The sequence below is a fragment of the Cheilinus undulatus genome, linkage group 8 (genome assembly GCF_018320785.1).
Source record: "Cheilinus undulatus linkage group 8, ASM1832078v1, whole genome shotgun sequence".
Taxonomy (NCBI): domain Eukaryota; kingdom Metazoa; phylum Chordata; class Actinopteri; order Labriformes; family Labridae; genus Cheilinus; species Cheilinus undulatus.
In genome coordinates, this window is record NC_054872.1 from 29,674,477 (window position 1) to 29,701,688 (window position 27,212).

General features: G+C 40.1%; 1 protein-coding gene and 1 long non-coding RNA gene across 3 annotated transcripts in view; both read left to right on the forward strand.

Moving 5' to 3' along the window:
- nkd2b (NKD inhibitor of WNT signaling pathway 2b) overlaps nucleotides 1-13,870 on the forward strand; it is a 41,166-nt gene extending 27,296 nt beyond the window's left edge. The window contains exons 4-10 of one of the 2 annotated variants that reach the window (XM_041792592.1): nucleotides 7,815-7,875; nucleotides 9,283-9,410; nucleotides 10,720-10,815; nucleotides 10,900-11,041; nucleotides 12,197-12,254; nucleotides 12,363-12,490; nucleotides 12,597-13,870. In XM_041792592.1, the coding sequence (XP_041648526.1) occupies nucleotides 7,815-7,875; nucleotides 9,283-9,410; nucleotides 10,720-10,815; nucleotides 10,900-11,041; nucleotides 12,197-12,254; nucleotides 12,363-12,490; nucleotides 12,597-13,219 (1,236 nt within the window). In that variant the 3' untranslated portion in view covers nucleotides 13,220-13,870. The remainder of the gene's footprint in view (nucleotides 1-7,814; nucleotides 7,876-9,282; nucleotides 9,411-10,719; nucleotides 10,816-10,899; nucleotides 11,042-12,196; nucleotides 12,255-12,362; nucleotides 12,491-12,596) is intronic. The other variant, XM_041792593.1, reaches the window with a different exon arrangement.
- An 8,065-nt stretch (nucleotides 13,871-21,935) lies between these two features.
- LOC121514019 lies at nucleotides 21,936-23,595 on the forward strand. The gene is made up of 3 exons (XR_005992243.1): nucleotides 21,936-22,032; nucleotides 23,097-23,183; nucleotides 23,500-23,595. It is a non-coding gene; the product is annotated as an uncharacterized LOC121514019 (long non-coding RNA).
- The last annotated feature ends 3,617 nt before the right edge of the window (nucleotides 23,596-27,212 follow it).

The following is a 27,212-nucleotide window of genomic DNA, read 5'->3' on the forward strand; positions in this document are numbered from 1 at the left end:
GTAAAATCCATCATTGAGAAACAGAAGGAATAAGGCACATGTGTAAATCTGCCTAGATCAGGCCATCGTCGTAAACTGAGTGACCGTGCAAGGCCACCAAGACACCTTTGACTACTCTGACAAGGTTACAAGCTTCAGCAGCTGAGTTGAGAGACTCTGAATACAAGTCTAAGATTTATGGGAGAATGCCAAAGAGAAAAAGGCATGTGGAAGACTCCATGGTGTAGTGGGAGAAAATTTTTTGGTCTGATGAGCCCAAATTGTTGCCTTTTGGCCATCAGACAAGACGCAAAACACTGCAACACGAATACACCATCCCCAATGTGAAGCACGGTGGTGGCAGCATCATGTTATTGTGATGCTTCTCACAGAAATGGTTTAAAAACAACAAGGTGAATGTTCTGGAGTGGCCGAGGCAAAGCACAGACCTCAATCCAACAGAGAATTTGCGGCTGGACTTGACTTCAAGCCCAATCCCAGTGCATCCTGACAGAGAGCAATTTTGCAAAGAATAATGGAGTAAAATTGCAGTGTCCAGATGTGCAAGCCTGAATGAGACTTATCCAAACAGACTAAGTGCTGTGATTACAGCCAAAGGTGCATCTAAATAAATACTGACTTGAAGGGGGTGAATATTTATCCAATTACTTTCTTTACATCACATGTTTTTTAATTGACATTATAGAAATCTGTTTTAAAATCAAGCCAAATTATATTTACGATGATTGATTAATAAAATCAATAAAAGGGCTTAAACATTCCTTGTTGTTTCGTTGGATGCACCAACTGACAAGGGTATAAGCCTGTGTTTTACTTCTTCCAAATCTCACCAGAGAGAGAAAATCCAGTGACAAGCATGTAGTGGATTAATGCTTTAAGACATTCTGCTGTCTTTTTAAGTCACACTTGACAGTAGCACCTAACAAAAGTTTCCTAATCCTGTCATAAATTAGTGCCAACTCTAGTAAAATATGTCTAAACTGGAGCACTGACTGAAAGTGACAGCTGACAGTGATCCCGATACTATCACTGGCTAATGTTTACTAGGTAATGTAAGCTTTAGCCCTCACCTAAGTTTCAGTGAGAAGAATGTCTTTCCCTCACTTTCCAAATGACTGTTTTAATGATCCAGCCAAACTGAAAGTACACAAAGCTGGATTTAAAAAGAATTCTCCACTAAATATATGTAAATGTCGCTGATGGGAAGTTCTGGTGAAGAATTAATCATTGATGTTGTGTTGTGGTTGCTTTGTAAGGGTAAAAGTGCCCTAAACTCTCAGTTTCTCTTAATTTCTCTCGTTCTTTGCAGTTTTCACATTATGTAAATTGGTTGTTTGAAAGTTGTTGGAAAGGGAAGAAAAATAAACAGGCTTGTGCTGTAGCTCCACATAGTGGTCAACGGTGGCTAACATCCTAACCTTCTTTCACCCTCTGGGCCTCCGCATCTGTCATGTGACTAAAAGCTATGATTTGACCATGTAAAGCAGTTCTTACAGTATCTTGATTTAGGAATAAAATAAATGCAAAGAAATGTACTTTATGATCTTGTTGTATAGCTTTTTTATTGGATGAGTGCTGCACTGACTTGTTGAAGTAGGGTACAGCTTTAAAGTGCTTAATCTGTGATATGCAGTATTTGCCACTGTTTTACTTTAGATTAAATTAGTGCTTTAAAAAATAAAACACCCACTGAAATTTGATGATCCCAAGTTAATTATACAAGAGCTCCAGCTTAGTTGTTTTCTTAGCAACCCAGTTCAGGTTAACAGTTAAGCTTGAACATTTCTCAAGGAAACTACACTTTATGTTTTTACTTTGTCTTTTGTAGCGTCTTAATCTAAGATGACTTTACTTCCTGTTCAGATGGAAAAAATGCTTTTATTTTGAAAAACAACAATGGTTGTGGTAGGTAAGGATTATATCTTTAACACAAAAAAGAACTTGCCATGGATTGAAAAGAAACTACAGTAGCTAAAGGACCAGAAAAAAGCTAAATACTTTATATCACTAGGTGATGATAACTTCTACTGAACTTTTGGGGTTTTTAAGTGAAATGAGACACATTCAAAGGCACAGCAATGTCCTTATTTCCTATCATTGGGAAATCAGGGAGACACTAAAGTGAGTAGCATCTAGCTGCTGCCCCATTGTGGTAGTTTAACTACGCTTTAAATTACAAGAGCATGAAATGAATGCAATTAAAATACATTTATTTCTGACCTTAATCTCATGGCTACTAACACATCAGTGCTGACAGCCCTACTTTCTGTGCATAGACTTTTTGCTGATGACCTTGTTTGCCATTGTTATTCACAAAGAAAATCAGTGTAAACATGTTTCATAACCGGCACAAACCTCTGGCAGTAGCTTTAAGATTACATGTCAAATATAAAATTTCAAAAGGTTAAAAAAAAAACTTTTTCAATAGCAGATGAGGTGAACATTGCAATTGTTTACTCAGTTCCTTCCTCTTCCCTCTGGGTATGAATACAGCGACTTGATCGGATGTCTGGATACGTATCCGATTACAAACATATGCTGGGAAAAAACAGGATATTGTTTGGAGGCTTCCTCATATAATTTAAAAGGATTTCTTAAAGCTTCTGTTTTAGATAAAGTTGGAATGAGTTTAAAGTCTCTTACAGTTTAGTAGACTCCATAGTCATGCATTCAAGTTGAAGTTTGTGTCCTCTTGTTTTTTTTTTTTTTTTTGTTTGTTTTTTTCAAAATGGAGATACCAGTTGGTTGTAATGTCATGTCCTTCTCCAAAACAGACATACTACCCTAGTTTGCTAGGTATCTTGGGAGGGAAAAAAATAAGCCACTAACATAAAAAACGAAGTGTTGCTAGTGTAAACTAGAAGTAAGAAGTCACTGAGAACTGAAACTTAGGAAGGTGACACAGTAAAGCCTTGACAACTACCAGCTACTTCTCCTGGACACTAATCAGGGATGATTGTCTGGCTCTCAAGCAATGAAAATGAAGACGGAGTCATATCAATACAAAGTAAATGGACACCAAATCGTAAACAAACTGCATACTCTTCACCGCAGCATGAAACTGGAGAGGGAGTGGGGCCATTGAGAAATAAAAGCCCTCCATTCCAAAAGAAACCAACCTGGCCTTGACTCAAAACCAGATGTGAGCAGTTCTACAGAGGAGGAGAGAGGGAGAGATGAGAGGAGGGGGCTGATGGGGGGATGAAAAAAAATGGGACCTTAAACAGAGAAGGCCAGTTGCACAACTTCTGTCCCCCTTCTCTTGCAAGACAGCAAAAGAACAATGAGTTGATGTCCTGGTCAAACTGAAAGCTCCCTCAAGAACTTTTTCACACATGACATGCTGCCGTTTAAATCTTCCCAAGCTGTCTCACAGTCAGAGATTATTCCTGTCAAACAGGAGAGAAGGTGGATATTGTGTAGGGGCCTGTCTATTAAAGCCTTTCCTTACACTGGCAGTGGAAACATCATCAATTTCAGAGCACTTATTACCAGTGCCTACTGTTGCCAGGTTAAAAAAAAAAAAAAAAAAGTTGTCTTATGCCACTACCTCTTCCCTTTGTAGTGACCATTAGATCTTTTCTGAATTGCTCAATATGCTTTATAGTTGATTTGATGAATAGAAATTAAAAAAACAAATAAAAATAATGTGAAAGATTTCTGCTCTGACATAAGCAGCAGCTCTGGACCTGAAACCTTCAAAAAGATTAGTCAGTTTAGTTTAATCTTTCATCCATTCTTGATTTTGATATGTCCACGTACTTGTGAAATGCCACAAAACGTTTAATAACTCACAATGAGGTCTTCTTCAGGATTTTTTGGATATTTTGAATAATGGCGGCCACACCCATCTAAATAGATTTTTGACAGCATAAATTAATATAATTTGCCTTTTTGTCTATTTTTTCAAACCTCTTTAATGTCAGAGTGAAAACAGAGCCCTACAAAGTAATGCCAATTAACTAAAAATGCCATGTAAAATAAGTGCATAAATATTCAGCCCCTTCAAGTCAGTATTTAGTAGATGCACCTTTGGCTGCAGTCACAGTACTGAGTCTGTGTGGTCAGGTCTCAATCAGGCTTGCACATCTGGACACTGAAATTTCACTCCATTCTTCTTTGCAAAGCTGCTTCAGGCATGTTAGGCTGCATGAGGCTCTGGCATGAACAACCCTTTTAATGTCCAGCCACAAATTCTCTCTTGGATTGAGGTCTGGACTTTGACTCGGCCACTCCAGACCATTCACCTTGTTGCCTTCAAGCAATTTCTGTGTAGCTTTTGCTGTATGCTGCGGGTCATTGTCTTGCTGGAAGACAGATCTTATTCCAAGTCAGAGTTTTCTTGCAGACTGAATAAAATTGTCTTTCAGGATTTTTCTATACTTTGCCACATTCATTTTTCCCTCTACCTTTACAAGCCTTTTAGGACCGGCTGCCATTAAGTATCCCCACAGCATGATGCTGCCACCACTGTGCTTCAGGGAACTTTGTTTTTTGCGGTGATGGGAAGTTTCTAGTGTCCACCAAACATAGCGTTTTGTCTGATGGCCAAAAAGCAGCATTTTGGTTTCATCATACAAAATAACTTTCTTCCACTTGACCACTAAGTCTCCCACATGCTTTTTTGGCAAACTCTAGTTGAGATGTAATGAGTTTTTTTCTTTTTCTTTTTTTCAACAGTGGCTTTCTGTTTGCCACTCTCCCATAAAGCTTTGATTGGTGGAGAACCTGGGTAGCAGTTGTTGTATGCAGAGTCTCTCCCATCTCAGCTGCTGAAGCTAACTCCTTCAGAGTAGTCATAGGTGTCTTGGTGGCCTCTCTTACTAGTCTCCTTCTTGCACGGTCACTCAATTTGTGAGGACGGCCTGATCTAGGCAGATTTCCAGAATCAAACTGCAAAAACATGCATTTTCAGATGCTACAAACCCCCATCCTAAGAAAAACCTGTGATGGTGTACTGAACTCATGTATAAGCATAAATTCAAAGAGAAATAATTTATTGAGTCTCTCTGTGTACACTTCTTTGGAACTGCTCCAGTAGCTTTAAGTTTCCCTTCTGTAATGCTTGGGTTTGTCAGGCTGATATTGATTATACTTTATTTCCTATTGGGAGCGTTCACAATCAAAGCGCTCAAGAGATAATAACACTTAAGGACTTTTATTGTGAAGGAACTGACAGAAGTAGCGTGTTTATCATTGACTCACCTTAGCTTCTACAGCTGTACCAGTGACTTAAAGCCAAGCAGCAACCTCTCATCCTGAAAAATGAAGCTGATCCGGAAGTGCAAAAAATTTGCAATACGGCGAGTGTCCACTTGAGGCTGCCTGCAGAAATACTGAAAGTCACGTATAGAACACATGTTATAAAAGCTGTTTTTTACATTAGAAATAAACTGGTTTACAGGTTTGAAAAATGAAACATGTCTCATTAGCTAATGTCTTCATGAGCACACACTGTCCGGGGATGAATTTTTCTGTACTACAATCGTTTTGATTATATTTAGGAAAAACCTCACTTAGCACAGATTGTCTCATTTGATTGACAGATAGCTTGACAGACAGACGCTACCTATCTGTCATCCAGAAGGCCAGCTTTAGTGATAGCTTAGCTGACAGAAGTTGAGCTCAGTGGGTGGGTCTTGTCTGCCGTTCGGTTGATCCAAAGTTTGGTTGGGACAGCAATTTCAATATGGAGGCTACCATGGATTGGCTTCAAAAGCTGTTTGAGTCCACCCATTGTAATCAAATGGCTGACATCACATAGGCTTTGTCCACTTCTTTTTACAGTCTATGCTTAAAGCAGATGGAGAGGTAACAGCTGCATCTCTGACTTCGTTTAATGCCACAGCCAACTCCTATGACTCAACATGGACTTGCATAAAGCAAATTGCGAGTTTAAACAGACTTTTAATCCGTTATTGCACTGAGCTAAAATCAAACCGAGATGACCCAGCTTGTGTTAAAGCCACAGACAGACCTACAGATACGCTCGGGATAGCACAGTCGCTACATTGCTGTTATAACAGACGTCAAACTTGGAAAGGAAAAACCCAGGTTTTACATGTTTACTGTACTGCATGTTAAGTACAGCGGCACCAGTGGGAGACGTTCAGTGTTACCTGGCTGCTCAGAATGCTAGAGCAAAAATTGCAGCTGACTGCACTCAGACTTTGCTGTTTTCCATCACTTTGTTAGCTCGCGTTAACTTTAGTTATGCCTCGCGTGGACTCTACAACTGAACATGCCCATTTAAAACGATAATGACGGTGCTGCAGAAATCCATTCAGAAATTTTACTGCTACTAGTGATACCGGTTTACTGCCCACCACTTCCCAGAAGTTCTAGGGACACCTCCATCTCTCCCACTTGCTTTAAACAAACCACATCCTCCTCCCCTCTTCTTCTCCTCCTCTCTCATCTCTGCTCTTATCATTCACTCCCCATTTTCTCCCTTTTTGCTCCTTATTCTTTTTTTTTCCCTCTCTTACTGTTTTCCCTCAATGTCTCCAGTGGCCAATTTACAGAAGAGTGTCCGAGCCTTGACCCTGACACTCAACCGGCAGCCCCCTGCCTCCTCCCACAGTGGTGAAGGTCAGTGCTAGATTACAGACCGGAGGAATCATCCTCTGAAGTGAGGAATAATCACGGCCTCTGAGATTGTTAAAAAGAACCACAGGCCCTGGCGCTGTCATTACTCTCAGAAAGAAAGAGGGGAAGGGGAAGGCAAAGAAAGGAGAGGAGTGGAGGTGGTGAGGGGGGTTTCGTTCACCTAAACGCATGCAGATGTTCAGAATCTGGCTTGAGCCCGGGCTCTGTTGAAGGTACACGGAGTTCTTTTGTTTTCTAGCATCTATCTGTTTTTTATTTGTCTCGTTTCGGTGGGCCTCCTTGATTCAATCTGGTGGGGTTTTATTTCAAAGTGTGCAGAGCAGCTTAGAGCCCTGAGAATGACGTAAATAAGATGAATCATTTGTTGTTTAAATACTTGCGGTTTAGGGCCTGTGCTGCACTTAATTTTCATTGTTTCCACAATCCAGTTGTAATTAAAGATAGGCTGCGTGTGTGTGTGCGTGCATGCATAGAGAGCCTGTTCCTCTGCTTCAGCATGCATGTGCATTAGAACATATGTGGGATGCTTTTGAATACATTGTGGTTCTGTTTTATGCTACATATAGATTATTCACATATGACAGTTAAGCCCACCCCCCTTTCCATCCCTTTGTCCTGCTTTTGTTTTATGGCTTTGGAATTGTTTTTAATCAGTCCCATCCTATGTGCGTGGAAATTTCCATCTGGCAATTATTCTCCATTCAAAATAAATACACACATGTACTGTAGCTTGGAGGTCTTTGTGAGGCTTGTTTTATATAAACCAAACTTCCCAGAGTCAAGTTTTCAATAAGAAATGCAACAAATGCATTCCAAATTTTGAGTTTCTCCTCTCTTGTCAAACAGGATGAGGATAAACAGATTGGCTGAAACAGAGAGTGAGAGAGCTCAGATGATGAAGTGCATTATGGGTCATTTTAATGGATACCAGGGGTCACTTTGAAGAGCTTGGAGAGATCTTAAAAGCTTGGCCATGGTCACCCTCGCTGCGTACCAGACAGTGAAACACAATAAGCGTGCAGATGTTCAAAGTGTTTGGCCGCTCTGGAGCCTCCAGCCCTCTCGCTCCCTCTCATCTGAGTAGGAAATGCTTTAGCTGGAACTGTTTGTTTTCTCTCTGTCTGTGGTCTGAACTGTAGATTCACTTACATCTCTGACCCCTCCTCTCCCTATGTCTCTCTCTCTTTTTTCTTTCCTTGTCCCAGGAGTTTGCAAATAGTGAGCTGAAGGAGGGACAACTCGCAGATCAACACTGTCCCCTAGAGGGTAAGCTGAGAAGATTTTATCACTTGCTGATAAGCATTATACATAAGCAGACCTTGAATGTTTCCAAGATACAATGTAACCTTGAAGCTCATTTATATAGAACTGTGTTATAATGCTGCATACATTTATATTTCTTCAAGATACTTTGTTGTAAAATTTGCATGATAATAGGTGCATTAAACATCGACAAACTTGATTATTTTAGAGTCTTCAGTGGTTGGCTGTTATAAAGCATAGCCCATCGCAGACATTTAGAATTATTAACCGATCATTGTTAGGTTGAATTATTCCCAATTTAGGTCAGACACCTTTAAAAGTATAAAGTAAACTATTAAATGTCACAAAGTCTGACACATTTATTATTTTTTTATATGGACAACACATCTTTCTCTCTTCCTGATGTACAAAAGTGAAGCGAAATACCCTTGCAAGAGGCACTGGCATATTGCATATTGTCAAACTGGGCTGTTTCTTGGTAATTAATACTGTAGTTGATCAAGGGTAAAATTGAATTCAGATTGATGAATGAGTCTAAAGGTAAGAAGCACAGTTTAAAATTTGAGCACAATAAATTTAAAATTGTTTGCGAAAAACTGTAATGGAAACCCAGCTTCTGATAAACCCCACTCTGTGGGGGTGAGCGTTGTCATCTTTGAGGATAGAGTTCGGCCTCAGACTGTGGAGATATGGGATTGCCACAATCAGCAAAGCATTCTTGGTGTCTTCTCCACACTCAACCCTACAATCCAACTGCTCTAGGCAGAATCTAGACTCATTGCTGAACATAACATTCCTCCTGTTCAGCATTGTTACAACCAAGAAATAATCTACCAAATGCAAATTAAAGTTTATGTCTCCAATCTCCAAAATCTCCACTTCTCAGGGACTTAAAAAAAGGCTGTATTTTTGAAACGATTTAACACTGAAAGGTTAATAAGATAAAACAGTTCCCTAGGTCAATACAGTCCTCAAAGAACAGAGTTTTCCTTTGATTCAGAAAACACTCTCATGGTTCAGTGACTAAAGCTTTTTGTAACATTTTCTCTGCTCTTTTTTAATCCTATTTTGATAATCTGGTTGTGAACACTGCAAGGAGCCAAATTTTTCAAAAGAGCTGTCAGTCATTCTCATTCAGATTCAGACAACTTTGTTTATCCCAGAAGGGCAATTCAGTTTCACAATCTATCGAGTCTTATGGACGTAAAGAGCATAATTACCATGACAGAATAGTGGAGTTTGACAACATCTAGTTTGTCAAGCATTTTATACTTTGACCCATGTCTCACCTGTAATAGAATGAAGGAGGTGGAGTTTATGATCTATACTTCAGCAAATCAGCAGGGGGTGTGCCAACACTGTGCCAGACAGTGTTGTGTCCAACTTAAATTTATCCTCTTGTTTTGACAGTGATTCTTCCTCCAGAGAAAGCTGAAGGTTGTGAAAGCTACCTGCAGTACCTCCACTCAGAGGAGGGCGAGCGAGTGATACTCAGAGATGGGACCAAAGCTGCTGGCAAGAAACGCATCAGTCTGGATGTAAGAAGCTGAATGACTCAGAAACATAGCACTGTTGAAATGTGGTAACGTTTCCAATAACATTATAATATGCAATTTATAAACATAAGTAGCCAACGAAGAGGGTGGCGAATCAAAATTGGGGCCAAGATTGATTTTCTTTCGCAGGGCTGTTGTGAAAGAAATTTCAAGTTTACCTTTTTCATGTGCTTCTTGTACCAAATCATGGAGCACAGGCCATTTGGGACTCAAAATTTCTATATTTTTTTGTTGAAGTTTGCTTTTTTGTGAGCGCTGTGGTTACAGAGAACCTTGATGTTGTCTTACAGTAGTGGAGAAAGATCAAGCAACATGCAGCAAAAGAAAATGAACTACATCAGTAAATGCAATTCTGAAGTAATGTTGCTTCACATCACAGGATTTCTGGGGTCAGAATAAGGTCTGTTATAAGCTGCTGCCAAGAGCCATGAGTGTTGAAAGGGAACCTTTTTAAATAGAGGTTTGAAAACAAATGCATGGTGGGTAACTTCTTTCACAGCCATCATTGAATGCCTTCACTCTAAACCACATCCTGATTGAATAAAGGAACTAATAAATAGATTGTAATGTTTAGTGTTATAAGTTTCAAAGAAATGCTTGGATCTGCCCTTTGTGATCCCTCTTGTAATGTGAGCTAAAGTGATAATATAGAGCCGTAAAGTGCTGCATCCCTTTACTGTGGTCTCTGCTCTTGTAAATGCACACTGGCCTTCACACAGTGTCAGCTCTCCATGCCTGCAGCAGGGCCTGTACCCCAAATGTTTATTTTTACAATTAAGACCATGTTACCAGATACATGGGAATCAAAGCTGCTGCCAAAAAGTTGAAATTGAGGGTAGGGACTGTGCTCATTTTTCCTGGATGGAGGTAAAAACACAAGGTCATAGGGGCAGGGCCCACCACTCTGATTTCTCTTTTTCTGTTTGCTCCTTAAACAAGGTTACAGCAGCTGAGTTGGGATCAGCTTACATTTTTGAAAGCTAGATTTCTGTCTTCCACTTTATTTCTCAATGGATCACTGGATAGAAGAGTTCTCTCATTTTTAAGTGTCTACACTGTTTTTTTCTGCATGGAAATTTTTGAAACAATTTCCTAATTAAAGACTTCCTTGCAGAATTAGGATGTTTTTTTATATTTTCAAAGATTTGATGCAATCGCATGTGCTCTACTGCCCCCTGTTGTCATAAAGACTGTATTTTTTATCTGCTGTAGCAGTAAGAAAGTCCTTTTAAAAAAATCCAGATTTAATTAATCAAATTTTGTCAAATAAATGGGTTTTTCCCCCCCACAGGACTTAGAGTGTGATGTTTCTATGGAGGATGACAACCGTCAGGAGTGGATCTTTACCCTCTATGACTTTGACAACAGTGGAAAAGTTACAAAAGAGGTATGTGCTTTAACATGAATAGTCTTATTCTCTCAGTAATTTTGCCAACAGAATGTATTGATTGGGTTTTATCTGTGACCATAGGACATGTCCAGTCTAATGCACACTATCTATGATGTGGTGGATGCATCTGTGAATCACTCCTGCAACAACAAGAGCAAAACTCTGCGAGTCAAACTGACCGTCACTCCAGAGCCAAGGTGCCACAGGAGGGAAACAGGAACAGGTAAATTACAACAAAAACAGCACTTTATCACAGGCATTAAAATGACCAAGACAGTGTCTATAAAAAGTATTCACTCCCTGGATGTTTTACACTTTCATTGATTTTGTAAATCAATAATGGTCAATATAATTTGTTTTTTTTTAATCAAAAAATTAAAAAAAGTCTTTAATGACAAAGTGAAGACAGATTTCTACAAAGTAACATCTAATGAATAATAAAATGTATAATGTAAAATAAGTAACTGCATAAATATTCACCCCCTTAAGTTAGTATTTAGTAGATGCGCCTTGGCTGCAATCACAACACTGAGTCTGTGTAGATAGATCTCAATCAGGCTTGCACAACTGGACACGGCAATTTTACTCCATTGTTCTTTGTAAAACTGCTCAAGCTCTGTCAGGTTGCACAAGGATCGGGCATAAACAGCCCTTTTCAAGTCCAACCACAAATTCTCTTTTTGATTGAGGACTGGACTTTGACTCGGCCACTCCAGAACATTCACCTTGTTGTTTTTGAACCATTTCTGTGCAGCTTTTGGTGTATGCTTCTGGTCCTTGTCTTACTGGAAAATAGATCTTATCCCAAGTCATAGTTCTCTTGCAGACTGAATAAAATTGTCTTCAGAATTTTTCTATTTTTCCCTCTACAAGCCTTCAAGGGCCAGCTGCCAAGAAGCATCACTGCAGCACGATGCTGCCACCACCATGCTCCACAGGGGGATGGTGTTTGTGATGATGTGCAGTGTTTGGAGTCCACCAAACATAGCGTACCATTTTGGTCTCATCAGAACAAATACATTTCTCCCTTTTGACCATAGAGTTTCCCACATGTCTTTAAGTAAACTCTATTTGAAGAGGTTTCTTTTTGTCAAAGACGCCTAATTATATTGACCATGACACAGGGATGAGTTCACAACCGTGTAACATGGTGCCATTATTAAAGACAAAAATTCATGTTGTCATATCTGGCTTTTACATAATATTGCAAAGTACCAGGTTAAACTCTTACTGGTTGTGTCAAAACTACAAAATGTGAAAACACAATACAGGTAAATTGAATCTAAAAATAACAGCCACCTTAAGATTTGAAGTGTAGGCATAGATGCTTTTCAAAACCTTTCCCTGCTTTGACTGCTGTAATGTTTTCCCTCTACAGATCGCTGTCATCAGGAGGAGGGGCGTTCAGCTGACAAGCGTCTGTCCTCCTACAACAGGTAAACATCTTAACAAACAGTGCACTTTGTTTAAAGGCAGACCATGTGTTTATTTATTGTGAGCAATTGCATAGAGGATGATTATTAAGGATAAATTTTCTATTTTAGTAGCAAAGGCCAGAGCAATGAGGCTCCAGCAGCAGAGGGTCAACATTACTGTGTGGATGAGAACACAGAGAGAAGGAATCACTACTTGGACCTGGCTGGTATAGAGAACTACACCTCCAGATTTGAAGGTAAGTCCAATTTTATTTCATTAGCATCTTTCTTGTTTATCACCTAAGTTTTATTCTTTTTCATATAAGGTGCTGATCCTGTGTTTCTGCTCTGCTTTTCCTTTAGGAACCACTCCTGCCTTCCCTCCCCAGGAGACTCATGGTCGGAGCTCCCAGAGTCAGAGCCGCTCTCGCTCCCAAGAACCAGAAACTCATGCCGTTCACCAGCGCCGCTCACAAATCATCAGTGACAGCTACAACCCGACAGAGTCTCGAAGCAAGGGCACGCAGTTCCTCAAATCCCCCAAAGGAAACTACAAGGGAGGCGGGGGGAACAACAGTGGCAGTGGAGGTGGAAAATCCACTAAATGTCACGGCTACCACCCGCCTCTGCCAACCGTGCTGCACGGCAGCAGCGCAGCAGGACACGGGGGTCAGGATGTGTACCACTTGCCACATCAAGGGCAGTCCTCCAGTCACCACCAGCACCCTCTGCAATATAGTCACAGCAAACGCCTTAGGGCGAAAACCAGAGAGGCCCTGTCTCCATCAAAAACCCCGCTGTCCCCTCAGTCCCATCCCCAGCAGCACCCTCCTGTGCCCTCTGTATTGCCCAGTCTGGAGAGAGAGCAGGTGTCTGGTCCACCCAACAGCCCTGGGTTTGTGGTTCCTGTGGTGCAGCGTCACGAGCACCACCACCATCATGAACACCACCACCACCACCACTACCACCATTACCATCAGACATGACCGCCTTCGACTTGCAGTGACTCAAACTGTACAGGACCAACCACAACCAACCAGAAAGACTTGACATCATCCAACCAGAGTTCTCACACTCTGTCCAGGATTTCTTTACTCCCCTCTTTTAAGCTATACAGACATATCCTGAGATTAGATGTATCGTGGATGATTTTGGACAGGAAGGATGTTTCTCTGAAGTTATTGTGTAATAGCAAAAGATGTGTGGCACAGTGTAGAAGTTTTTGTAGATTTTCTGCTGGGACTGCTCGTTTGTAACCAACGTTAATGTGGACTACGAATTCCAGAAAGAATTAGCTCAGAGAAAACAACATCCCTCTTCCTCTTCATGATGAACTGGTTGAAGTCTCTTGAAGCTATTACTTCACGGTCGGTGTGTTGTTCTGGATGAGACCTTTCCAAATAAAACATGGATCTCAGGTGTAAAGGTGCTGCTGCTCTCAAGCTTTCACAGAGGCTTCTACTTCCTCTGAGAAGCCTCATGTGGACTGAGGGGTTTCCTTACTCGGGGTGGGGGGTGGGGCGGGAATATGAAATCACCACTGCCAGTTTTAATGCAAAAATATCTTGCTATATGTATAAAAAATCTATATAAGTAAACACATTTTACTGTATAATTATTATACTGTATATGCATATGTCATCATGGATATAATTATGCATATATGTATTTTGTCTTTTATATATTTTAATAAACGTTATATAGTTCATTTATATGATTGCATTGATGTTTTATTTCTGCTGTTAACAAACGTCATTACAGTGTATATGCTGCCATGCTGTGGCCACAAATAGAACAACAGCAGCACAAAACCACCTTATGTTAATTTAACATATAACTAAACAGTAAATTAAAAATCACAGTAATAAAACTCATTTGATCTAAAAGTTTATTGATAAACCAACTTTCATGTTTTTTAGTAATCACCAGCATTTAATGAACAATCATACATCATTGCTAGTTAGTATTGACCCTTTTTCTAGAGTCAGTTACACAATGAAACTAGGAATGGCTGCAAAATATTTGTCAAAAGCAGTGCTTTTAAAGTTACAAGGTGGTGTGAGATTGTTTTTGAAAGCAGGTGTGGTTAATGTATGTTTTCACTGGTACTTTCATGTAACTGTCTGAGAAGCAGCAGAAACTTTTTTCTGATGCTCTTTTTCATCAAGGCTTAAAAGTTTGACATGGAGCTCAGCAAAAGTTCGAGCAGGAAGACAGTTTCTTTCATTTATTAGTCACAACTTGTTCATATTCATTCCTCCATTCTTCCTCTCTTCCCGCTCTGTTATGGATGTTCACTCACTTAAGAACTAAGCTAATCAGATTCTGCTATAACCTAAATTTCCAATCATCTACACTCAAAAGCCGTTGTCCTACCGTGTACCTCTGGGATGGGAATCAGTTCAGCAGTATGTCCCCATGTCTAAATTTCAGTCAGCCACTAGATGGCAACAAATACCCATCAGTGTTTTTAAAAATGGAGTACCATTTATCTGAAAGGCCTGCATTTAAGACTTCCCAGATATGTAAATATTTTACCATAGATAGTGGTAAGCTCAGCTGCCTTATCAATATGAAGTGAAAAATGATTTGTCCAAAACTTAACAGATGCTGACTGTTGGTAGACAGAAGGACCAACTATTTACAATTATGAATTAATACTTTAATGCTACACCAACCTAACAGTAACAGTATTGTGAGGGCCCTCATTCTGCAGCAGTTCCATTTTTTTAAATTCAGAAATAAAGCTAATAACTGGATTAAAAGTAAAAAATGAATATCTCCACCAGCTGTCTCTTAAAAATGGACCATCTTAAATCAACCAACACTGCACCAATACTTTCTGAAACTGTTGTTTTAGGAAAGAAAACAGAAACAACTTTTAAGTAATTTGTTATAATTGCAAACAGAGATGGGAGAGTACACAACTATTTCATATAAACAAGTATTGAGTAGCTACTGAGGAGCTGCACAGTGAAATATGATTTTTCCTTCTTGGCAAAAACAACAAGAGAATAAATCTCCAACCAGGTTGTTCAGGTAAAGTCCCACTTCTATGATGAAGAAAAATACACAGCAAAATTGGCTGTAATTAAACTCATATAGAGTTAAATTTAATGCTTTAAAATTGTCTATGTTGGCCCACACTACATAGTTAAACTACTCCTTTAAAGTGTTGAATATGAGTTGGTCTCAAAGCAGAGTCAACCTCATAGCAAGGAAATGCATATTGATGAAGAATATGCACTATGCCTCCTTTAGAGCTTCTACAGCCACAGGCAGGAACTCTAACTCGGTGGATAAGTTCACTCAGAATTCACTCCAGTTTTTGCTTTATTCTGCAGCTGTTTTGTGATTTGATGTGGAATTATTCTCCAAGCATTCATCAGGCTTTGTGCTACTGTGTAGTCAACAGAGGTGGGAAAAGCATAAGAGTTTTGTACTCAAGTTAACGTAGGCTACAGTTACTCTGGTTAAAAGGTACTATAGCAGAAGTGAGAGTAGCCTACTGACTTAAAAATGTACATAAAAAAGTACACGTACCCTAAAAACTACTCAATAACAGTAATTTGAGTAAATGTCATCAGTTACTTTCCACTCTTATTAGCAAACAGCAATAGAGCAGTGCTAGCTAGCAGTCTGTAGCTAGCAAAAAAGCTAGACATGCTTATAAAAAAAACGAATAAAAATAATAATTAAAACAAGCAAACAGGAAAAGAACTTATTAAAAACGTTTAAGTTGAATTCCACATTTCTTCCACAATTTCCTGCTTAACCATGATTTCAGAAAATATAGCTAAGGTTAGCTTGGTGCTTGGTTTGGATTGCTTCCTTGTAGGCTACTGGGTACAACGATATATTACATCAATGCATGGTTAGTTGTTTTTAAAACCTGTTTTTTCCATCCCAATGGTTGCATTATTTAATTGTCTACATTGGTAGGTAGTGGCCACCTAAGTTCTTTAGAAAATATTTATGAAAATGATTCATTAAAATTGTCCCAATTGATCCTCAACGATAGGCCTCATCAAATTAAGTTACTTCCTTGAGGGTGTTTAAGGTAAAGAACTAGATAGTGCATGGACTTTTAGCCATTTCAGGTGTGTTTTCCATCAGGTCACTTTCCTGAACGTGGCTCTGGTTCGTCAGATCCCGCGTGCAACGTGCCACAACACAAGATATAAACTAGTTCTCAGCTATACCTGCCAACTATTTTCCTAGTTAATTTTATGTCTTCGAAGTAAAATACTGTTGTTACAATAGTTTCTTTGTGTCGACGTGCTTTTGTTAATTGCCAGGCTGCCCCTGCCGGCTCAGAGAAAGCAGCATTCCCTGCTTCGGTCGTCAGGGATTTAGGGAAGGACTGAATCCGAGCCCCGACTGGGACAAACAATGGCAGCTATGAAAGGCGAGGGGAGGGTCAACCTAATGCAAATATCCACTTTGTGCGCCTTGGAGAGAGAACCTGCACCAAACACTGGCAACCACCAACTTCCTTCCTGAAAAGTGAGTAACAACTACAGACGCTAACTTGAAAACTACTTTTTGGCATTTTGTCGCCGTGTTTTGGAACAAAATAGTGGAGTAAGGTGTTAACATGGAGATTCATTGATTCAGCAACAAGTGGGAAACCGAAGAGGGGACTTTCTGGAGACTGGACACTGCCGCATCTTTGAAGTGCACCTGCTGCGTAAGGACAAAACAGGAAGGTAAAACATCCATTTACAAGCTGAACACCAACAAATACAACCTCGAGTTTCTGCTTTAAGCTGACTTTTGCGTTAATAGCCAACTTTACCCCTTCTGTTTGCATTCAACTTTCCGTGGCTATGCGAAGCTTTCTGGGAAAACTTTTCTCCTTGCCTTTTCCATACAAGTTTTGTTTGACCCACCTGTTATCCTGTCCGTCTATGCGGCTTATTTAGCGCAGCTAAGCCTGCCTCAGGAAAACGTGATTATCCTCACACCATCGATACGCTGGCTTTCATTCAAGACATGCATGAGAAAGGCTTTGCTACATAATAGATCAGTGGGAGCCTATCTGCTTGTATAGGCGAGGGGCAAACGGAGGGGAATCTCACTTGAATGTTTATATTGTTGGGTGTTCTTGTGAGGGAAACAAGATTGGGGAAATATTGCATGCAAAATGTGAAGTTAGCAATGCTGTATAAAAGTAGAGCAAAAAAAAAAAAAGTTTAGATTGAAACCCCCCCCTACAAACATCAGTCAACTTTGAACTCCAGCTCTGCAGCCTGCAACTCCTGCCAGTGGTAAGCAAACAGTGGTGTAGTGAAATGCTACTGTAAAATCCCAGCATATCCCCCCAGAGAAACATCAAAGCTGACTCAACATGAGGCCAGTATCTGAACAATTGCTCCATTCTCCCCCTGCACCCCAACCCTGACCGCCCCCCACATCCCCCTATTCCCAATTTCCACTTGATTAAGCCCTAAACTGAGCAGAGTTGAATCTGGAGGGAAAACGGTTCACTAATTCTGACTCTCAAGTCCAACACAAAAGAGGAAGACTGTTGTCTCCAGTCTAATTTCAGTCTGATTCAATCAGAGTTTTGTCTGCATGACTGAAAAACATCGTGTTTGACAAATGGAGGAGAAAGTGAGGTTGATAACTGACAGTAAACCTTGTAATTGCATTTTGAGTTTATCATTCCGCTCCTTCATTTTTCCAGCCTGGTGATGCATTTGATGCACAAACGCATTGCAGCTTTCTGTAAAAGTTGTCTGATAGACCCGTAGCTCCAACAGTCTGAAGGCATGCAGCAAAAAAACAAACAGTGAAACTCATTGACATCGGACAGAAAAAGTCAGCTTAGTTGTTTTGTATCAGCCCTGATTTCACTGTAAATGCATCTCTAGTGCACACAATGAAATGCCATTGAAACATCCAGATGTGTATTATCTTAAACACATTTTTATGCTGGTGTCTCGTGCATAAAACCAAACAGACACATGTTAAACTGTTGTTTGTTTGGATGCATACACTGGTTTTCAAGGATTGGTGTGAATACCACCAGTGCAGTTTATGACAACACTTTACAAGTCAGGAAAACAAGCTCTGACACTTCCTCTTTAAGTCACCCCCTACTGCTGTATGTAAACTAGATTTCTCTTCCCTTAGCTTAAATTTATTTTGCAAAGTGTAACAACACAGTTTAAATTTGCGATCTATTTCCCACTGTTAGTTTTCCAGTATTTGTAATTCATTACGTCTATTGGTGAGTAAGCAAGAGCAGCCCGCAGACAACTGTACACATTCTCTGTCTGGTGCTGAGGTTGCCAGGCAATGTGAGCTGCAGGATGAAGGCTGTTCGATGGCTCTTTTGCTCTCTCCATCGCTTTCTGTCTTGTAAACCCCCCACCACTCTCTCTCAGCCTGCCTCTCCTCATCTGCATACTAATAGACGGACCAAAAGCAGATTAAAAACAAGGCCTGTCAAACTGATTATTAATATTCTTCATTTTATAGTCTGTGTTCAAGGAAAGGGGTTTATGGGAACTTCAACTATTGTTATTTCTTAGATTTATAGTCTGCACTTATTCAGTGTGTTGAACACAGTCGACAGTGGGTCTAGCACTCTACAGTTAATGTCAAGTGCATTCTTGTTCTGTAGTTTTCTGCAGGAAAAATAAGTTTTAAGTATGTTTAGGTTGCCACCAGAGGAGGGCAGTGTTCAAGTTCTGATGAGAACCAGCAGAATAGATCTACAAAAAGTCAAAGAGATTTTTTTCTCCAAGGTTCTTTTTGACATTTTGCCTCTTGTTCAATGCCTGTTTGAAGCAACAAAGTGTCTTAACCTTGATCTCCATGGTGTCTGGAAACAGCACGCAGATTTATATTAAAACAGGCATTCTTATCTACAAAAGAAAGACAGACATTATAAAAGCAATACATATGCAACAATAGTGTAAAGATTATTGGATTTTTCGTTACATTTTTAGTTTTTTTTTCTCTCTTTGAATGGAGGTTTAAAAATCTGTTTGTCGAACCAGTTGACTTAAGAATAAATTTGTCAGAATTTTTGATACTTTGATACCATATGATATTAGGCGCTTTAAACAATATAATCTCTGTCATTTAGGTGTTGAAAATTTTTAAAAGTAATGAATCCTAAAAAATGTATTTAAAAAACAGGTGAGAGGAGATGAATAAATCCTTAAAATAGCGGGTAAATTCATGCATACTGTATATAACACACCCATCCGTCCTCTTTCGCTTATCCGAGGTCGGGTAGTGGTGGCAGCAGGTGAAGTAAGTCAACCCAGACGTCCCTCTCCCCAGCACCATTTTCCAGCTCCTCCTGAGGGATTCCAAGATGCTCCCAGGCCAGATGGGATGTACGATCCTTCTAATGAGTTCTGGGTCTGCCCTGTGGTCTCCTCCTAGTTGGACGTGCCTGGAAGACCTCAGGGAGGCGACCAGGAGGCATCCTGATCGGATTCCCAAACCATTTCAACTGGCTTCTTTTGATGTGAAGGAGCAGTGGCTCTACTTTGTGATCCCTCTGGCTGTTCAAGCTCTTGACCCTATCTCTAAGGCTGAGTCCAGACAGCCTCTAATTTTGGCCCCTTGTATCTCATTCTTTCTGTCATTACCCAGAGTTCATACACATAGGTGAGGGTTGGAACATAGATCGACTGGTAAATTGAAAGCTTTGCCTTTAAGCTCAGCTCCCTCTCCACCACAACAGTATACAGCACCTGCAAAACTGCTAATGAATCCGCCTGTCAATCTTACTGTCCATTTTACCCTCACTTGTGAACAAGACCCCAAACACTTGAACTCCTTTACTTGGGGCAAAGACTCAAAACCCACCTAGAGTGAGCAATCCACTGTTTTTCTGGCAGAGAACCATTGCCTCAGACTTGGAGGAGCTTATTCTCATTATTCTCGCACTCATCCCCAAATGGCCCCGTTGCCTGCTGGAGGTCCTCAGCTGAGGAAGCCAGCGGAACCACATCATCTGCAAGCATCAGAGATGAAATTCTGAGGTCCCTGAGCTGGGAACCCTCCTCCTACCTTAGGTTCCTTACCATGAAAATCACAAGCAGTATCAGAGACAAAGAGGCAGTCGTGGTGGAAGCCAACATGTACCAGGAATGTGTCTGACTTTGTGCTGATGATGCAACTCTCACTTTGGTTATACAGAGACCAGATCGCTTACCACAGCAACCCCACAACCCCATATTCCCGCAGCACCCCCCCACTTGACACCCCCTAGGGAGAAGCCTTCTCCAAGCCCACAAAACGCATGTAGACTGGATGAGCAAACTCCCATGCTCTGTCAAGGAGCCCTGCATGGGTTGAGAGTCCACGGTCCCACAACCAGGATGGAATCAGTGTTGTTCCTCCTGAATCTGAGGTTCGACAATCAGCTGGAGCCTCCTTTCTAGCACCCTAGAGTAAACTTTACCTTAGAGGCTGAGTCGTGAAATACCCTGATAATTCAAGCACACTTTCTCGTCCCTTTATAAGAGAAATGTTTTTACATTTTGACAGTTAAAAAGAAGAAATTTTCAAATTTCTAAAATTTGTAAAAAATGTTTCTACTAAGACAACTGTCCTTAAAAAAAAATCTTATTTTTCACATTATAAAAATTGACATAAAAAAAAAAAAATTCATGTTGATACCACACATGAATTTTACTGTTTGAGATCTGCATTGGTTGCGGAGCTTATATATACTTACTTGTGATAATCTTTTACCTCAGACAAGTAAGGTGGATAAAAGAAGTATAAAAACCTATATAAGCTTTAAGTAAGCTTGAATACTCATTAGTTTTTTAATCGTTGAGGGGTTCCCCAATGACCAAATTCCTCTTCCTGATGACCCTATCCTCCAGAGACAGGTCTAATTAGAGCAATGGAAACAGGAAACACCTCGCCCTCCCTATCGCTTACTCTCTCTCTTCCCCTATCTCTCTGTCTCTGTTTCTCCCTGCTTTTTTCTCTCTTGTTCAGATGTGCATTTTTTGCACAAATTATCAGGTGCAGAGACATGGAGTAAGGCCTGTAATGAGCCCTGTGATGGTTATCAGTGTGCCTTACATCCTTCAGTTTACTGGAAATGAGGACATGACTCGTGCCTTGGATTTTTTTAGTAAACAGCGGAGATTTTAGCCTTTTTCGTTTACCTCTGTCCCCTGGCTGGAAAGAAGATTGACAGTTATTTTGGATTCAGTCGTAGCATTTCCATGAACAAAGTTGGACCATAAATCCTGATCCTTCAGCTTTTGTTTTTTCAAAATTTGGTTTTCCTATTGCTACCCAAGCTCCTGATTCTTGCAGAATAATAAACCCTTTTTTTAACAGAAAGTAGTTTCCAATTAAAAGATATCACAGGGAGAGTGGGATTACTTAACAGCGTTACATAATGTGGTCACTGCCAGTGTGAAACAAGTGAGAAAACAGTTGATTTCAATCTGTGAACATTGCAAGATTTTGCCCCACATTACATACAAATAGCATTCTGATTTGTTTTTTACACACTACTAAAACCAATAAACTTTTTCTTTCTTTATCAGGGACAGTTCTCATTTTACAACAAAAAAGACAGTGTATGGAGATGTAAAACAAGGAATTTGAAATAAACACAACTTGTTCCCTAATGAAAGGATACACGTTCAGTGAAGAGATCCCTAAACCCAATTATGCATTTTTTAATCACCTCCCACAGGACAACCATCTGACTGATTGGCAGCAAAAACCTGCAGATCAACTGGGATGTCAAGTGAGATTGATGCTTCATCCAATTGGTTGCACAACACAGAGCCAAGCTGAGGTGACCAAATCAGAACTAGGCTGTTGCTCTACCATTAACTCACATTTTTGTAGGCCTGTAGTCAACCAAAGAAGATCTTGGTCGACCAAAATTACACCAACACAATGACCAATCGATTGGTAGTTTGGATTAAAAAAGAAGACAGAGAGAGGGAGAGAAAACAGTTCTTTTACTTGAAAATCAGTTTGATCTATGACAGGGTCCTTGTTGCACCTTTCTGGTAGTCTAAATCAATGGTTTCCAACCTTTGTCCTTGAAGCAGCCCCTTATATATTGAAAAATGGTCAGTCCTCCCAGAATCAACATGGAAACAAACATTGCTTTGCTGTCAAAGATAGGTATCAACTTTGATTGTTTTTAGTGGTATAATCTCGCACACATTTGTCACTACCAAAAGACCTTTTTAAGAACCATCCAGTAAGTGTGTTATATTGATTATAGTTAATATATGCAAACCTAATTTTGATCATCTCAGAGCAGATAAAGCTTCTCACCCCCACCCCCTTGGGAGCCACTGGTCTTAATGATCTTAAAAATCAACATAGCAAGCTTTCTGAAGCAATATAAATTATTTTTATCCTCATTTTGTTGCACTAAAATAACAACTGGCTCTGAAATGAGTAGTGTGCACCTGACTTTGACCATACAATTTCCGTGATCATGGCATAACTATTAAGCATCATATAGCCTACAGAATATCCTCGGACAACTGCTTGTATTGATTCATAACAACACTTATTCCAGCTCCCGCTGTGTAATTTACAAGCATATATCAGACAGCATGTAGTGTTTATTTACCAAGGTGAAGTGGAAAAAAAAATTCAGATAGTTGGCACTTAATGACCAGAAGACTTTTCTCTCTTCTGCTGTTTGTCTGTATGTAACAGACACTAACACTGACATGTACTTTAATGAGATGATAAAGGGACTTAATACCTATATTTGCTGACATGTGAATTAAACAGGCCGCAGAGGTTGAGCCATTTATAGCGCAACAGCAGTGAAACAATCAGAAAATAGTGTGTTCTGTGCCACTTTTGTGCCTCTTTACCTGGATTGCCCAGCACTGCATTGTTCCACTCTACCAACTGACCATGAGGATCTTTGTCGGATGAGAGCTCATCAACCAACCAACCAGCCAACTCTGGAAGGTATCAGCCCTTCATTTTTGTGGTATCTTCCTTTAATAGAAATACTTTAAACATTGGTCATTGTATCTTTTGACTAATTATTATGTTATGTTGTTGCAAATGTTAAGATACAAGTCTATTTACAGTCATTACTGTAGTCACTTATAAGACAAAGACAGTTATTTTACTTTGTTAATTGCTCTATCTTCCTTCCACATGCCTTGGCTTTGACTGCTGGTGATTTAGTTTGAGTGAATGTGTACATCCCCTTGGCGCTCACAGCTCAATGTGAGGGAAGTATTAGAGGAGCCTCTAATTTTTGCTCTTTCCTCCAAAGATTAAAGACTCTACAGAGACCAGGTGTAGAGTTCAGACCAAAGATTAACCACCCATCTCACTTCCCTTCCCTTCATCTTGGACCACAGAAACGGCCGTCCTGTGCACTGCACTCCGCTCCTGTGAAGGTGAATAGATATGAGCACTGCTGTAGAGGTTAAACCAGCTCTGATAGTGTCTATTCTCTAAGTAAGAACAAAGTTAGGGTTTTTTTTTATTGATTCAGAGGAGTGGCTCCCACCTTTCCTCTGCCTGGTGAGGAATGCACACCTGGAGGTGTTTGCTGAGTGGCTTTAGTAATCTGCAGAACAATACAGACTGACATCTGTTGCTGTCAGAAACACTAGAGGCAGTCTGGCCTGACAGGTGCTGCATTTTCTGTGAAGATCAGTGATGCTGTTGATCTCTTTATTGTGACATGTATCTTTAATCCCTTAATTGTATCACTGATTGTAGAACAAGGGGATTAAATCATCTTTTAAATAAGGAGAAAATGGAATGATGATATGCAAAAACTCCAACTTTCTTCCAGGAGTTTTGCATTTATTGAAGAGTCCATGCTTTGGATCCTCAAGGACATAAAGCACAGGTAAAGGGCAATTGTCTAGACTTTGTTGACACTAGAGGGCCAGAGGAGTTACACTGCTCTGTGCTCCCCTCACAGTGTACACACAAGGGGGAGATGGGTGCAGATAAAACGACTGGGTTACGCCCTGCTGAGGAATTGGGATGCCTGGGGGGGCCGGGAAAACTTTCTGCCTGGCTAGCCATTAATATTGTGATTCTCCTCAGTCAACAAAGCCGTGCGTTTGATGGAACATGTCAGGTTCCTCTAGGACTTGGGGGCCGGTCCTCTCCTCTGGTTAGACAGCTGTCAGCCCCTCAGAGCCCAGAGAGGTAGAGACCACTGCATGCGAGACTTTAAAGCTGGAGAGCAGAGAGAGGTGAGAGGTGTTTTTTTTTTTTTTAACAATTAAGCCCGTTTAACTGGGTTTAATTTGAATTATGTGTTGTGTTGTTCGGCTAGGTTGTATTAGTTGGTCAGATCTTTAAGGCATAGCTCTGTCTTTTACTTTGAAGCTTTTGAGATGCGTTTAAGTCAGGCCTGAAACATATTGAATAAGAATATACGCTTCTGTGTGACCTTAAAAAGCAAGACCATCAGCCAAAAGATTGATTATTTATTAGCACTTGTGCACTGCTGCGGGGTAGGTGTCAGACAAAGTGTGTTACACAGTGCCGCAGATGTGGCCTTTTTCTGACTTTTCCACATGATTACTGTTAAAAGAAAGCAGAGTGAGATTTTACACATGTAGGACAAGACTGACGAGCAACTCTGAGGAGCAGTAGTTATTATTCTCAGTGTTGCTGTGTTATATGTAGAGGATAGCAGCCATTTATGACATTTTTGCTAGTAAGGGTGTTTAGATTTTGAACTGAATGTCTATTCTATTATGTGTATCTAATGTACTAAAAAAATAACATAAGCAAGTGTTTTCATCTAATTTCTTGTCAAAGATATCTCATATGGTAGATGTTTTTTAACCTTTCTACTAGAAATACAGGCCTTAGTTTTTGCTATTTACATCTTGAGGATGTTTATCTGAACTTGTGAGGTGAATATGACTCAAATAAGCATAAGATGTACTTGACAAGAAATTCAAGGCTTAATTTAGAGTTTTTACAGTGAAAAGAACAGCACAGTACAAACGGCTTCTTTGGTGGGTTTGCAAACTAGTCACATTGCCAGATTATAAATAGAAATTATGCAGCTTTCTTATAAACAGCTTGTGTTAAGCTGGTCTTCTTTGACTGGAAGATTTCCTATTACCTTGATCGAGATATTATATCATAAAACAGTGCAATGTTCTTGCAAAGTATTAAAGGATGTATGTTTGAAATGCTTGTTGGAACAGATATATGGGTGCGTGGGTAATCAGGCAAGTCTGTGCAGGAATAGTGAAATATCACATCAGTGGGTGTAATATAGGGAATATTTTCCATGACTTACCAACTCCTCTGCCCTACAGCACAGATTAGATGTGATTTAATTTGATTGGACCAGTTTGCAAGCAAGATTGCCTATCAAAACAGATAACTCTATGCCCAGTTGAAGTCTCAAATCCCTGAGTTGATGCCGTCTTACTCATCATGTCCTTTTCTTGACTCCATGATGACTTGTTGGGGGTCTGTGGGAGCTGCAGTCGTAACTCGACCTTGCCGCTTGCGGCCACCTGTGCTCGCAAGCTCAGAGGAAACAGTGGCTTTTGTGTTGGAGTGAGACGTCCACACAGCGGGGGGCTGAGGTGTATTAGGCAGCTATATGACAGGTGGCGTTCTCTCCCAGCAGTAAGGGGGCATGACTGTAGCCGGGCTGTTGATGGAACAGCTGTGCCCCACCACCACTATGAAGATCAGGGGGAATCTTTATCCTGATAAAGACATCAGAGAAAAAGAGGAGGTGCACATTTGAATCTCACATAAGAGGAATTTGTTTGCTGTGATTGGGTACAGCTCAGAGCTTTGGGTGCAGTCTTGCATGGCAGAGGAAGGTTAGGGGGTTGGGGTGCTATGTGGGTGTTTGTGTTTGTGTAGCTGTGTGCATTTGTGCAGCAGGGTAATCATTCAGAGTGCTGGAGCCTGAAGTGTGTCTGTCTGAGAGAGGAGGAACAGTTCAGGAGCAGCCCACTGGGACTGCAGGGAAGGGGGCAGAGGGGGCAGTAGCTCAGCCTGTGTGAGTCCGGATGGTGATGTGATGTGATGTGAGTTCTCGTGGCTGTGTGAGAGTGATGACGGGTTCACTTTGTCCTCTGTATGGACTCAGCTTCTTGACAGACTTGTAAGTAGAAAACCCTTCAATGTTATCTCAATTTTAAAAGTTAGTCTGGTTTTACACTTTTATCGTATCAGAGGATTTGGATTAGCAGATTTATCTGCTCTTATTTTTCTTTGACAGTGATTTAAGAAAATGTTGGACTGAACTTATATACTCTGAGATTTGACCTTTAGGCTTTACCACTGGAACTTAATACTAATAGAAACAAATATAGGCAACACATTGTTTTTTCTTAATTTAGAAAGTATGTAGGACTTTCCTTGCAACTTTTGATTTACTCATTCCTTTCAAAGATAACTGTCTCATAGAATTGATGTGTTTTTAAAGTGTTAGTATTATTTTATGCGATCAATCATTAAAATAACAGAGTAATGTTATTGTTTTTTATACACTTGGTATCCAAAAAGTATCAAAGAAGCGAGCATTTTTGCAAGCTAGATGAAATGTATTGTGCAAGAATAAATCGATTATTCCATCAATAGTTAATAAATCCTATTTCAATATCCAGAAAATAGTTTCAGTGATTTCACAAGGCTAACTACTGATTTAAATGACATAAAGAGAAGACACCAAAACATAAAAAAAAGTCTTTATTTTGCTGGTAGAATCATTTAAAAAGCCAACGTGTTTTGACTGTAAAGGTCTTCGTCAGGGCTTAGAGACAAACGGACAGTCATCTGGTTTCTTCTGTTTGTGTTTTTTATCATTTTTCCTCTGATTTCTAAATAAATTTGTTTTACATTTCTTCTCCTTTGACCACACTGAGCAGCCAGTCATACCCTTTTTGTCACTAAACTACAAACATATTTGATAGTTATCAAACGGCTTTGCTGTTTTCCTTTCTCTTGCACTGTAGAAAGTCCTTTTTAGTGTTAATC